Here is a 13,688-nt window from a genome sequence, read left to right on the forward strand (position 1 = left end):
CGACCGGAAGTTACGTATCACTTTGAACTGAGGTACGTCACGGCCATTCTCTGGATACGAGGCAGAAGACATAAAAGCTATATTACAAATCAGCAAATGGGATTTGTTCCAAAATATTTTGCACGGTGGTTGCGAGGTTGTGCTATTTGAAATCATATCACAGTGGTTCCTAGGCTTGCATTCAGGACCAGATCGTCCCTTTAAAGGGACTATCGCATCTGTCATGGTCGATTCAGAAACTATAGTGTCGTTCCACTCCTTGTTCATCACCAACAACAGCACCAAAAATCCGAGGCGAATTAGTGTAACATCCATGACGAAAACCCAAGACTGGGAAAAAGACGAACAACAGACTATTACACAAGTGTAATAGTTTCTGCGCGGAATTCCCTCTATGGAAATCGGAGAAAATGTCACTTGAACAAGTCCAATCCACGACCATATCATAATCAGCAACCCTTATGCGGAGCCCGTCCGCACGATCCACTAGGGGCGCTACTCATCGGCCCACGAGATCTGCATCATGATTGGACAATGGAAATTTGAATTTTGAATGCGCAGAAGCGGACGTACAACTACCGTAGCAGACGACAGCTACAGCACTTATGAAAACGCGTAAAATGATGATGATAATCAACCTTCGAAAAAAGCATCTCCCCTGGGACGTCCACCGCTTGTACAAAAATACTAAGGTAAGCTGAAGTACAAAGTATTGCAGAAATTGAGGAAGCAATAACTGGGACGACGAGTAGCGCCACCACTACCTTCCAAGTGCGGTGCTGGGAAGGGCTGCGTATGACGTGGTTGTTATAATCTAGTAGGTCGTGGTTGGGACGGCATCCGTAGGTCGCGGAGATTCTGTCATCAGTTGTAGAATGTGTCATTTCTGGTTTAGCGTCGGCCATGTTCATGCAGCCAGGATCGTTACACCGTGCTACATGCGACATGATCGCGTCAGAGCTCCCACAGGTAAGTGAAAGTCGGCGTGTTTACTGAGGACTTTTCGCCGAGTCTGTTGCGGTGCAAACTGTGAAGCAGACGAGCTTGGAGACAATCGCTCCCATTGGTGTGTCTGGCTTACGTCATCATGATGTTAGTGTCACTGGGGCTTCCTTAGCTGCAGAGGGAATGCCAAATCTTTAAAGCTCTTTTATTTAATATGCGAGCTGTTTTCGGAAGAGAAACTGTGAAGTGGTGCCGAACATTACACACGTTTCCGGATGCGATAGTCCCTTTAAGCTGCACCGTCTATGGCTGCGTTCACACGCGCCAACTTTCTCCACCAACTATGACCAACTTTGTAGTTGGTCCGACTCTGTCGACACCACCGACCACGACCAATTTGAGCTGCACCGAATCGGCCGCCGACCGAAAACTCTATGGAGTTGGTGGTGTTTTAGCCAATCAACGAAAGGAGCAATGCCGAGTGATTCCCGATGGCGTGATGAGATTTCGTTTGCGCTGTACAACCTGGCATGGGTTCAAATCCTGTGGGCATAGCTGAGAAATATTTTTCTTTTCTTTTTTAAATAAACCCCTCACAAACGTATCGATAGGCATTTTTTTCAAGATAATGACGATTTTTTGGCGAAATAAACTGACTTAGGCTCGGACAATGGTGGTTGAAGTAAAGACACCCTCCAATTGCAATAAGGATGTTTGTTGGTGGACACGTGAATGCGGATATTGCGCAGTTTCAAAGTCGGTCATAAGACGTTGGCCCGACTCGGTGCAGAAAGTTTGCCCATGTGAACGCAGCCTAACTGGGATGGAATTATACAGTAAGTAAATCTGCGTTCATTATACCATTAGAAATTGTTAACTAATATTGTAAAAAAAACTTTATGAGACATTTACAAAAGGCTCCTCGTCCAGCATCAGGGCTGAGGGGATTCTTTGTAGAAAATAGAGGAATGGCAACTAAAGGTGAGCTGATAAAAAGGCGTTCACAATCACAGCTCATATCACAAACTATACCAGCAATGATACAATGAGGCCAGTATAATAAATGATCAGTCCTTACACAACACTCAACATGCAGGTACAGTAAAAAAAATGGAGTGATGCCATGTTCAGGACAGCACATTTTTAGTCTTTTGTTACACATTAGATGAGGCAACGTGTCTACTGACCTGATGCATCTTGTCCTCCAGCAAAGTTTGGAGGCGTTCGGCCATCAGTGATAGCAGGAGCCTTGCCGGTAGAGTTTTCGTCGGGATGCCCTTTCAACTTATGCCAACCGTCACCCTGTAATACAGGATGTGTCCACCATAAGCTCACCATGCCTCGTTCCTTGTGTATGAGATAGCGTGAGGCCTTTACTTGTCAGGTTCTTGACAAGTAACACTCTTTTATTTCACTCATTCACTTTTTTGCTTGTGTGTGATTATAAGACTTTTTATACTAGTACTACATGCATAATATTTTCTCGCTTGCTACCACAGTGAAGACAGCTCAGTACCAGTAAGATACACTAGAAATAGGTACCAAAGGCCATCTTAATCCCTTTTGCAAACTATGACCAGTGCTGTGCCAGGGTCCACTTACGAGCAATTAAATATATTATTATACATGTTTTAATGAGCAACACAAACTTGCGATGTTATATCATGAAACTCCCCATTCCTCATCTTAAAAATAAAGTTGTTTGTGGATGTCATACGATTATTTGCCTGAGGTGCCTAGCCAACAATAGCACAGAAATCTATCAACACAAGAAGAAACATAAACAAAAGCAAAATAACGCGTCTTCCTTATTACAACCCTCGCGCAATAGAAAGGTAGTCCCATACACGCTGGTAAAACCAGACGGCAGAAAGACTGGAAGAAATGTAAATACAGCTAAATGTGCGCGCAGAACCTTTGTGTCTTCTCCAATGAAAGGAAAAAAAGTGTTCGTTCAGACTAGCAAACGTCTTCCCTTCTTCACACGGAATGACTTTCCTGAGCCAGCGCTTGCGAGGCCTGCGCAGCTAAAATCGATAACAGATCTTTCGTACGTTACAAGTCTGCTAACACAAAAATTGGACTTTCATCACTACTCTGTTGACGGGCTAAACAAAGAAACAAACTGCGCGAAGAGCTTTAAGCATCAATATTGCTTGTCACGCGCGGCTGTCATTTGCACATCCCGCATCTTTGAGGCAAAGCATCACCGATCGCGATTGCTTCGCCGAAGCTAATTATCTCAACTTTCGATCGTGCTGGATCTTTGGATCCGTTCATTCCCGACAGCCTGGACCTTCATATTCGCAATACCGTCAATGTAGGCCTAAGAGGATGGCAATGAAAAAAGGAGAAATGAAAAGCAAGAAAATAAAGAAATTCCCCCAGGCGCTCCGACACACAAGAATCATGGGAAAACGCTTTGAAACAGCCCTAGAGTTGTCAAAAGCAAATGTTTCGCAAAAGCATTGCCCCGTCTTCGAGTACCGTTAATTTGTTCTCAAACTTTCAGTTTCTACTCCGGCGAAAGCAGACGTCTACAGCTTTCCTTTATCCTGTACGGCCTATGGGGAGATGCTATCCGCCAATACAAAGAGCTTCACAACGCGATGTGCGCCGAGGCTGTCTCGATCACTAGCGTGCGCTTTTCTGACGCTGCAGCGTCTCAAACGTAAACAATTGACCGCCTTTGCGCATTAACTCGTCCACTTTTACTCAAACGTTTGAAATCGTCGTCGGAGAGAGAGGCTCGGAGATTCCAGAGAAAGCAACGTGAACAAAAAAATACAAACATAGCAGAGCCGCTACTTAACAAAGCAGTCGCGAAGCGCGGTCGGATACGTGAAAAACACACAATGTTTGCCATTCAAATTGGATAAGATCTTCTGCCCTTAAGTTCCTCTATAGTTTGGTCGTTTCAACTTACCGCTGCTGCCTCCGCAGGATACCCGATTGAATATTGCTGTTCAATGCGACTGCTGGTTTCTCTCCATGTTGGTGGGCTCTCAACCACCTTTTGAAGGACGCCATCTCTTTGCAATCTGTACAGTACGCTGTTGATTGTCTTCTTAGGTTGCTTAATAACACGACATAGGTCCACCGTACGTACATTTTCCCCGGGATGCGAGTGAAAGTAATTCAGCAGTTGAGTACGGACATCCCAAACGTCCACCATGTTTGTTTGGGGTGTAAAAAAAAAAAGTGCTGTCAGCCGGTGGCGCCGTGGCGCTACGTGCGGTTGTCTCCGAGGGAGCGAACCCTGGCCAAGCGTGCGCCGTGATAGAGAGATTTTTTGTGGAAATCACGCAAGTCAGAATAAAAAGCGACGAATACCAGGTGCTACAACTCGCGCTATAATGTGTCCCGTGCAACAATTTTTGCGTCACAAGGCTTCAGTATGCTTTTGCGCTGGACTTTTTCGAATAATCCACTCGTATGGCGAACAAAAAGAAAATAGCAGACGGCGCGCCGCTCGCAGGCTTTGCCGCAGCGTGACGTCAACGGAACCGGATATGAACTTGGAACAAAAAGAATGGACGGTGGACACGTAGTTGAGTTGGTTCAGTCTTGTACAAGTTGTTGTAATGGTTGTAGCAGCACCGTAGCAGCTGGCAGGAGTGGGTAACACTTGATCCATACTACTTCGCAAAATTCGACAGTGTGGCCGCTGTCCACCTTGCAAGCAGAAGATCAAAATTCATTGATGTTGAGAAGAAATTGGGAAAAAAGGGGAAATTGCTCGGGGGAAAAAGGAGGAAAATAGCCCGACAAAAATGCGCTACACTAAATTGTTCCTACTACTCATGGAGGGTCGTCGATCTAAATATGCCATACTTTCACTTTTCTCGGGAACCTTTTTACCCCGTTTCAGAATTTGTTTTGCATGTTCACGGCTTTCCACGAGAGACAGTTCGGAGAAACTTTATCCTATCCAACGAAGAAGGTACACTATTGCTGTCAGCAGGCAAAAAGAATAGCAATACTTCACCTCCAAAAGTGCAGTAATTCCGTCAACTATACTTGAATTGCATCACTTTCAAGATAGGCAGTGGTGGTGGAGGTGAAACTGCTCCACCACAAAGCAAGCAAGCGCCAGGCATGTCGCTGATGACCTATTGGTCAAAGGCAGCAGTTCCAGACTTGTTCTTTCTTTTGCAGACAACCTCATACACAGCAGTTCTCAAGGCAGAAACTAATGACAATAACAGACGACCAGATAAAAGTTTATTATTGCAAATAAATAAAATAAAAATATTTAAATTTATTTTTTATGGCATTCGTTCTCTCTTTGTAGAATCTACCATCGATTTATGAACGGAAAAGAAAATGTCGGAAATCGTATATAAACGGTGCATAGAGGTTTTGAATTAATGGAGATGCATACTACTAAAAGCGTCTTTTCCAGGACCACCCCGAAATCGTACTTTTTGGTAGTGCATTTGGAAATGAGGGGAAATTCTCCTCCCCCATGTAAAGTCCCTGTAGAACCCCTCCTGAAGTATTTTTCTGGCTACGCTGCTGACCAGGACGACACAGCACAGAGCGCTCTGTGTCTTACACCAACACGTTCAAATGGATGATTTAGTGAATGAATGGAAAGCATTGAAAGGCGGGGTTTAGGGCTTTACAGAAGGCGTTTGTCCATTTCAGAAGGGCAGTTCTTGCCCCATAAATATGGGAGCCGGTGTCATCGCGGACACGCGGTGCTTTGCTAAATTCCATACAGTAAAAACCCTGAGCGTGTGTATTTTTTCTTACTTTTTATAGTTATCCATGTAGCAGCTAGCCTGCATTTATATCAGTTCAAAAAGTAATTAGGACGAACACCATGACCAACGCCAGGCAATGATATCTCAAGGATGGTATAGTTGATGAACGGTGACGGAAATTGAATCCACACCGTTCCGATCTCATCACCGTTCACCGTTCTTGAGAAGTAATTCTCTCACGAGTAGTAAAAGCAACTACTGCTATTGCAAGTAGAAGTGAAATGATAGTGTATATATCACCGATGTATATATCGCAGAAAATACTTGCACGATACATGGTCGACTTCACGTTTGACTTGCAAAAACAGACCCAGATAACCAGCTAGGCGTTACAAACGGAATGGTAAGTTGCCATGGACCTAAACTGTTCTCATCGCGGGACAAACTCGCAACAGCCAAAAGCAACAAAAGAGTGCGCCATCTAAATTCTGCGTGTATACGCGCGCCACTGACATCACGCGTCGATCCTAAAAGACGCGCTTATTCTACTAATGCGTGCTGTCCCGAAATAACCAGAACGGCTACAGGTTGTCGTCTGCTATACGGTATCGTCTGCAACGCCACCATCGAATGCCCGCTAGCTGCAAGAATTTACGTCACCAACGAAGAATTGTCGCATAGCATGAGAGATATATTGGGATAATATTATTTGTCAGGTTAGAGCCGCGCTCTAATCGCAGTCATTCGCTAGTCGTCGGCAAAACAACCAACTCCTGAAGCACACGATGAAGCAGACGACGACTCATGAATGAAGGCTGTCAAATGTTATCGAAACGTTTGTATAGATTTAGATTTTGTAGAAAATATTTGTAGATTTTGGTTGAAATAGCGTGTGTTATGTTTGTACAGGCTTCGAATTCATTAAGAAACTGAATGCTACCTCTGCTCAGCCAATTTGCGAGTTCAATTAAGAAAATTGACCTAATTAATGCGTGACACGAATGCAAACTGCCGTAATGTGTGGCGAAAACTTTTGTGAGTGCATCCCAAGTAGTTTCGTATCTTTCTGTGGCGAAACATATTTTTTAAGAATTAAATGGCATCATCTCGTTGGACACCCTGTATGCGTACAAGGGTAGTCGTGTGCCTGTATAGCTTTGCAAAGATTACAGGCACAGTATGGGGGAGGGATATGTTTATTGAAAAAAGAAAGGGAGGAAAGTTTGTCAGGCGTATAGGCCAACTTGCTATAGACTTCTCACCCAGAAACGTCATCATGACGTTGGTAGACAGATTGAAACCGAAACAAATCGGAAGGGGAGGGCTGGGTTCCACGAATGGGCACTTGTTCGCTGCCTCCCATCGAAAGAAAAGTAGGTCGCGTCCCTTTCAGGGATCATCGTAATCCCCTCAAGACCTATGACGACATTTGTTGACAAACAGGGAAAGGTCTATTCCTTAAAAAACAAAAAAACAAAAACACAAAACACACACACAGCATGGCGAACAAACGATGTCAAGGTCCTAGTCAAGGGGAAGAGTGTACGAATGGTGCAGGCAGTTTGACGAAGGAAAGGGATAATGGTGACGAATGAACCACGTGGACACGTTCGTCCGACTGCAGTCACGCAAGTGAAGCTCGCGGACGTTGAGCAAGTCACCCTCGAGGACCGTCGAGTAACAGTTCGGGACGTTGCAGCCCAGCGTATAATATGAGCAGTGTGGAGAAGACAATCATTCACGAGCACTTACTGTTCCGCAAAGTCATGTTGGGTTCCCCCACATATCTCACTTGTGACCAGAAGGGAGCGCGCATGGCAGTCTCTGAGCAGCTGCTGAAACGGTTTCAATCGGAGGGGTGCCAATTTTTGCAATCAATCATCGCATGTGATGAAACCTGGATGCATCATTTCACCCCGGAGACAAAAGGAAGCACATAAGACATCCCCGCCGCCAAAGAAAAGCAGGATGCAGCTGGGAAGTCCATAGAAATGTCTTCTGGGACGTGCGGGGTGTCATCCATGTGGACTTCTTGGAGGAAGGGGTCACGATTACTGACCAGTACTACTCCACGGTGATAGGTGCGACGCGCAAGAAAATGCCTAGGAAGGGTGATTCTTCTTCATGACAATGTCCACACGGTAGCAACCCCGGCCGGAATGCGCTGGGAGGTTTTGCCCCCTGCAGGCCAGGTTTAGAGATTTCCACACAGATGTGAAGTCTTCCAGAAGGATGCCCTGCTACGGCTATGACAGCACATATACATCCCCACTTCTTTCTACGCTAAATACAGCAACGGAGTCTGCTGCGTGCTCGCAGACGGCCGGACAGACGCCGGCCTGTGGCAGCGACCGCTCCCTCAAAGGGTCACTCCCGCCCGTATCACTTTCGTTTTTCCAACTGTTTCACGTGGTTCTTTGCGATTTCGAAAACGAAATGCTTTGTCAGCTGATGAGAAACTTGGATAATCGCGGAAAGGACGGTTCCGGACTCTGTATGACTTGGTATAATTATGACGATGACGGTTGTGCTCAATAAACTTGCCTGAATAAGAGTGCCTTTTTAAGAGTGCATTTTAAAGAGGCTAAACCTATACATTAGAAAATTAGAAGCACCCGAAAATACGGGAATGGGCTTTGACCTCTGTTAAGAAAAACTGGCAAAAAGTATACCGTGCTTCATGTATACGGATGTAGAGGAGAGTTACAGGGAATACTGGATATCTGCGGTGCAACTGGAGTTCAGAAGCGAAAAATTGGGGTGAATTTTAAATATACGAGGTAAAGCAATTGAAAGAATCTCTAAATATAAATAACAAGGGATCTGCTTCAATGCAGAGAGTGATGGAACGAGAAGGAATATTGACGAAAAAGGTCAGGCGAAATAAAATGTTGTGGGCGTACAACATACAGGTACGAAGTAATCCGTATGGTTTGGACCCAGGCTTGGCATTTGGAAATGCAGTAATCTGTCCGGCCCAGGTAAGTATTTTGCAGTGTTGTACCCGCTACCCGAAAAAGGTAGCGCAATACCGATACGCGCTACCTGAGCAAAAAGTAACGAAATCCCGATATCGTTACACGTACCTAAAAGTAACCCGGTACTTCGTGCGCTACTTTTTAGGAAAGAAACAAACAGTATCGTTGATGACGTACTTCAAACGTCTTAAAATAATAAAATAAAACAATATCTCAAAATAATAAATCGATGTCCAATGAAGGTTACACGTAGGTTGCCTGAAGGCTAAAATTATGAAAACCGTTTTTTTACAGATTTACTAAAGCCTACTCGATATCCTGCATATCTTTTTCTCTTCCTCTAAAGCAAATAAAGCACAAAGCAAGTCTACCGATAAAAGGCTCAGCAGCTTTGTCACAAAAAGAACTCTGATTGCCCGGAAGGAGAAGTTAGTAAACATACCATGGTGTGCTTTTTCAAATTGGACGTTGACTTCCTTGACGCACAGATAAAGCTTTCCCACCGAGGCGCATAGTAGACATCTGAACACCACGCTACTGTTTTGTACTGTAGCAGGCCATGGTCCCTCCATTGCAGCGGACAAGAAATGGCAACTGTCAAGCACCTGAGCGCACGTGGTGGAATGTCATGACTCATAGCTGACGTCACTCCAGAATGGAGTGACGTCAGTTTGCAGATGACTCCGACAATGCACCAAATCTTCAAGAAGGTTCATCCCAAATAGGGAACACGTGGAGGACACATCCTCTTTGTAAGATAACGGCCTCTGTGCCCTCCTTTCGGCTATTTGCCCGCTCTCCCCAGAATGAGTTGTGATATCGGGCAGCTTGATCGAAGGCAGGCAGAGTGGAGGTTTGATGATAGGTCGAAGTCGAGTTGTCGCGAACCCCAGCTCGGAAAGTAGCGGTAGCGCTCAAAGATTACGCTACCGCAAATTTGTAGCGGAAGTACTTCTTTCGTTACCAGTTTAAAAAAGTAGCGCGATCTCTACTCCGCTACCGAAAAAAGTAACGGATACGGTAGCGCCGCTACTAGTAACGGCGCTACGTACAACACTGGTATTTTGTCCTTCACGGACATGCGGCACCTCATGGAGATACGACATCCAATCAAGGGGAGAAGGAACTATGCGCACCGAGAAAGGGTGTTTATTTTTATTCGTTGGGGATTTTTAATTAAAAAATCCATGGAAGCTACGCAGATGCCATTTTTGCAAATGGGTTATGCGGCCAGGCGGGCGTACTGTCGGAAAGCTTATATGTGGCTCCTGGACGACTATAATTACCAACTTATTAACTAGATGTTTTCTGCGAAATGCGAGACAGCAGAATTATTTAAATCCATCGTCCTCGTTAAATATCCTGAGACGAGCACGTACCTACAAATTTTGCTATGCAAATGAGCCGAAACCACAACTACGCACAAAAGAGCGACGAGCGATTGAAAAGATTCGAGTAGATGCTGGTCGGTTGGCAAGATCAACCCGGCTCACATAAGCTGGAGAAGTTCATGTGCTCCTGAGAAAAGCGCTTTATTTGGGCGTTTGCATAGCACAGGTCGGCAACGGATATTTCAATGCACCAAATCGTTTCAGGACTAAAAGGATAGAATAGCCTCCAACAATGATTGCCTCCCATTCTGCTGTCTCACTTTTACCCGAAAGTGCGGAATTAAAGAACTAATTAATGAATTTTAGGTAATTAGTCGTCCAGTACTTACGTACGCTTTCCGACGGGACGCGCTCCTGGCCGCGTAACCCACCTGCAAAAACGGCATCTGTTTAGCTTCAATAGCTTTTTTTATAAAAATCTCTGCCCCATCTCGTAGTCTCTTTATGTGTGTGTGACTGTGTGTGTGTGTGTTGTAAACACCCTGTATACCTGAATAACTTAGACACTAAATGGCGGCAAAGAATTAGGCGCCTGTCTGCTAAGTATTTAACTGGTGACGAGGAAAGCAAGAAGAAAAGCATAAAGAATCCGAAACTAGACAGGACAAGTAGATGCAAGCGAAACGGTCACTCGCAGTGAAAAGGGAACATAAGAAGGAAGTCAGGTCGGAGGCGATTTTCGACAACCCTAGAGGGGAATAATTTTGTCAATTATGTTATAAGGCGCGCACAGGTAGCAGTAAATTAACGAATTAACCTTCAAACCGTAATGCTTCAATTGTAGTCTAGGTGGCGCGAGCTACCGGCCATCCCGCTTTTCATGTCTTTTTAAAGCAACGCCAGAGGGCATCACCGCATCACAGCCGTACCGCCGTACCCGTACCCGTACGGCCGGTCGGATGATAAAACGGATGATGTCATTCGATACTTCGCCTGCTTCGTCGACTTTGCAAAGTACCAACACGACATGCCTTCCTTCACGGTTGACTCTACCGAACGGATCGCGACAAATAGTTATTACCACCTTGAGAAACAACCTATTTTCACCGCTTCTTCGAAACATTGGCGGATGCAGCAAGTTCCGCGTCATATTTTGTAGCAGTGTTCGCGTTCGAACATTACGTACTATTGTTATGTAGAACAATGTTGGAAATGTATTGGTGGGGCACTACAGCGAACAGGGAATCCATTTTTTGTTCTTTTCCTCAGGCAATGTTAAATAAAAATATGTTCATTTGAAAAGTGAACAACCGAATCATTGTGTATAAGCCATTTCTAGACTGGCTAGAATAGAATAAGCGCACTTTGTAAACTACTGCTATATCACTAGCTTCGTCCTTGCTGTCAACCGGAGCTGGTATAGTTTTGATTTAGACCCAGAAGCGACATCACTCCCTCGGTGAGAATGTGCCCCACTGCCACTTACTTATACACTTAACTCTACGCTTATTCGCATCCTATCCTCGAAACCTTGATTGCAGCTTTTGTAACATTTCCGCAGTGCAGCGAAAGACATGGAGAGACAAAAAAAAAAAAAAAAAAAAAAGAAGAAGTTCCTAACAAATTCTACTGTGGCTGTATAACACTACGCTGAATTGAATATGCTGAATTGATCTTGTTGAAATAAAAAGCTGACATTTAATTTAATTTAATTTTAATTCCATCCATTCAGGCAAGGTTCCTGAGACGTGGAAGAAAGCTATCGTGTTTTGAGTCATATTGTTCATTTCCTAGAGGATATAATATGTAAACTTCTCGCTGATTCTACTGTCGCTCAGCTTATCGAGTTTGCCTTCAGTTTGGTTTCTGGTATTAATGCTAATAAACCTCTACCCGAGAAACGTCATCATGACGTTGGTATAAACAGACTGAAACCGAAACAAATCAGAATGGGGGTGCTGGGTTCCACGAATGGGCACTTGTTCGCTGCCTCCTATTGAAAGAAAAGTAGGTCCGAGGGTCGCGTCCCTCTAAAGGACCATATCGTAATCCTCTCAAGATCGTGGTTTTCGAGCGCGACCTTGTTCGCCTCTAGCTTCGAGCGTAGTTCGACTCTACCAAACTGGTGGCGCTGCCAAACACTATGACGTCATTTGTTTACAAACACGGAGAGGTCTATAATCGAGCCGATGTTACATTTATTGACTCCAGCAAAGCGCTTGATAGTTTATGCACCAGCAACTTCTGATGAAACTACAATGTTTGCTGAAGACTAACGATATACAAACTAGATGGATAGAGTATTATCTTATTGGTCGTTCACAGAAAGTTACATAAAATAATTGTCTATCGACAGAAACTTGCGTATCCTCGGGGGTATCCCAGGGGTCAGTTTTGGGTCCACTGCTATTTATTAATAACATTGTAAGGGAAGTATCTGCAAAGATCCGCCTCATGACTGTGATGTTTTCACGGAAGTCAAATAAAGCATTTTATCGCACGCGAATTCTTAATTGCGATCTGGTTGACCAAAAACTTGCTCTACTTTTAACCTAATGAGAACCGATTCCATACCTCTTTAGTTCAACGCCGCTTGGACGATGCACGAAGGCCCAGATAAGGTTTGCCTAAACGCAAATGCGATGTATTTTTTTTTGTTGTTCGCAGATGACAGAAGAGCAAAAAGATACCGGACTCAAACAAAACACTTGTAGAGCACGATTCGCACCGGCAGAAAATGTTGAGATCAGACGAGTTTCTTGATCCTTCAGCACAGTTAGAAGCATCGGCAGTTTTTTCTTCAAGTCCGGCTTATCTCGTATTCGAGTGTTTGCGACGTTTGACTTCTCATGGCAAGTGCGGAGTCCATTTCCTTCGCGACAACTCTACAGGATTGCGTTATAGAATAAATCATTATTTCGGGGTCTCGCAGCCGCCATGAACCCGTCAATTAATTTTCCCCATACCGGGGGTGGTAATATGGCATCGCACTGCGTATACTAGCTGTTCCTGTATTTCGCTCGTTCCCCCAACTCAAGAGTAGTCACGGACAGTTTGTCGGGAACAGTATAAGAGAAATCACATGATTTCGTTATAAGATTTATCTTCTTTGTCCTCAGTAAATCCCTACGTATCACCATTCATATAAAGTTGTTGTTTGTTGACGTTGACCATCGGTGTTCTTAATCCACGTCACTTTTCACACGTTTACGTTAGCAGGGGCTGCTGATCCGGACACTCTTAAAACAGATAGTGAATAATATAATAAAACTGAACTTGACCACATAGCCAACCACCATCCCGAATGACATCGTTCGGCCCCCTGATTGGTTAAAAACGGGAGGCCTTTTTGTGACACGTACCTTACGTTGTCACAACAGGGCGTACGCCCCGCTCTCTAATCAGTCAAAAAGGAGCCAAATTGGGAGGGTTGCAATTACTCCAAATTTTAGTCACATGGCCCCGAAATTTACTCCCCCAGGACTGCAAATAGTCACTCAACTTCATAAATAGCCCCCTGAATGCAACAGTCTACGTAAATACGTGTTTTCCGCGAATTATATAATATAGCTAACTCGGCAATCTTCCACCAATAGGTAGCTTTCTTTTCTTGTCAAATTGTGCCCTATGCATGTCGCAACATTTTACACCACTTGACACGTCACGGTCGACGGTTTAATTTCACGTATTTTGATTCATGCACACGGATTATGTACCTATGGGAC

The 13,688-nt window shown here is 44.4% G+C and overlaps 1 protein-coding gene across 4 annotated transcripts in view; it reads right to left on the reverse strand.

Annotated features, from left to right (window-relative positions):
• The window catches only part of LOC135390607 (double-stranded RNA-specific adenosine deaminase-like), a 40,706-nt gene extending 30,318 nt beyond the window's left edge, over window positions 1–10,388 (reverse strand). The window contains exons 1-2 of one of the 4 annotated variants that reach the window (XM_064620368.1): window positions 10,353–10,388; window positions 2,133–2,247 (exon numbers count right to left, since the gene is read on the reverse strand). Coding sequence is in view for 3 of the 4 variants with exons in the window: in XM_064620366.1 (XP_064476436.1) it covers window positions 2,133–2,247; window positions 3,872–4,120 (364 nt within the window). In the remaining variant the exon portion in view is untranslated. Of the gene's footprint in view, window positions 1–2,132; window positions 2,248–3,871; window positions 4,283–9,074; window positions 9,296–10,352 lie in introns of those variants that run through there. The other 3 variants (XM_064620367.1, XM_064620366.1, XM_064620365.1) reach the window with 3 other exon arrangements.
• Between the last annotated feature and the right edge of the window lie 3,300 nt (window positions 10,389–13,688).

This window comes from Ornithodoros turicata, chromosome 4, assembly GCF_037126465.1.
Source record: "Ornithodoros turicata isolate Travis chromosome 4, ASM3712646v1, whole genome shotgun sequence".
NCBI lineage: Eukaryota > Metazoa > Arthropoda > Arachnida > Ixodida > Argasidae > Ornithodoros > Ornithodoros turicata.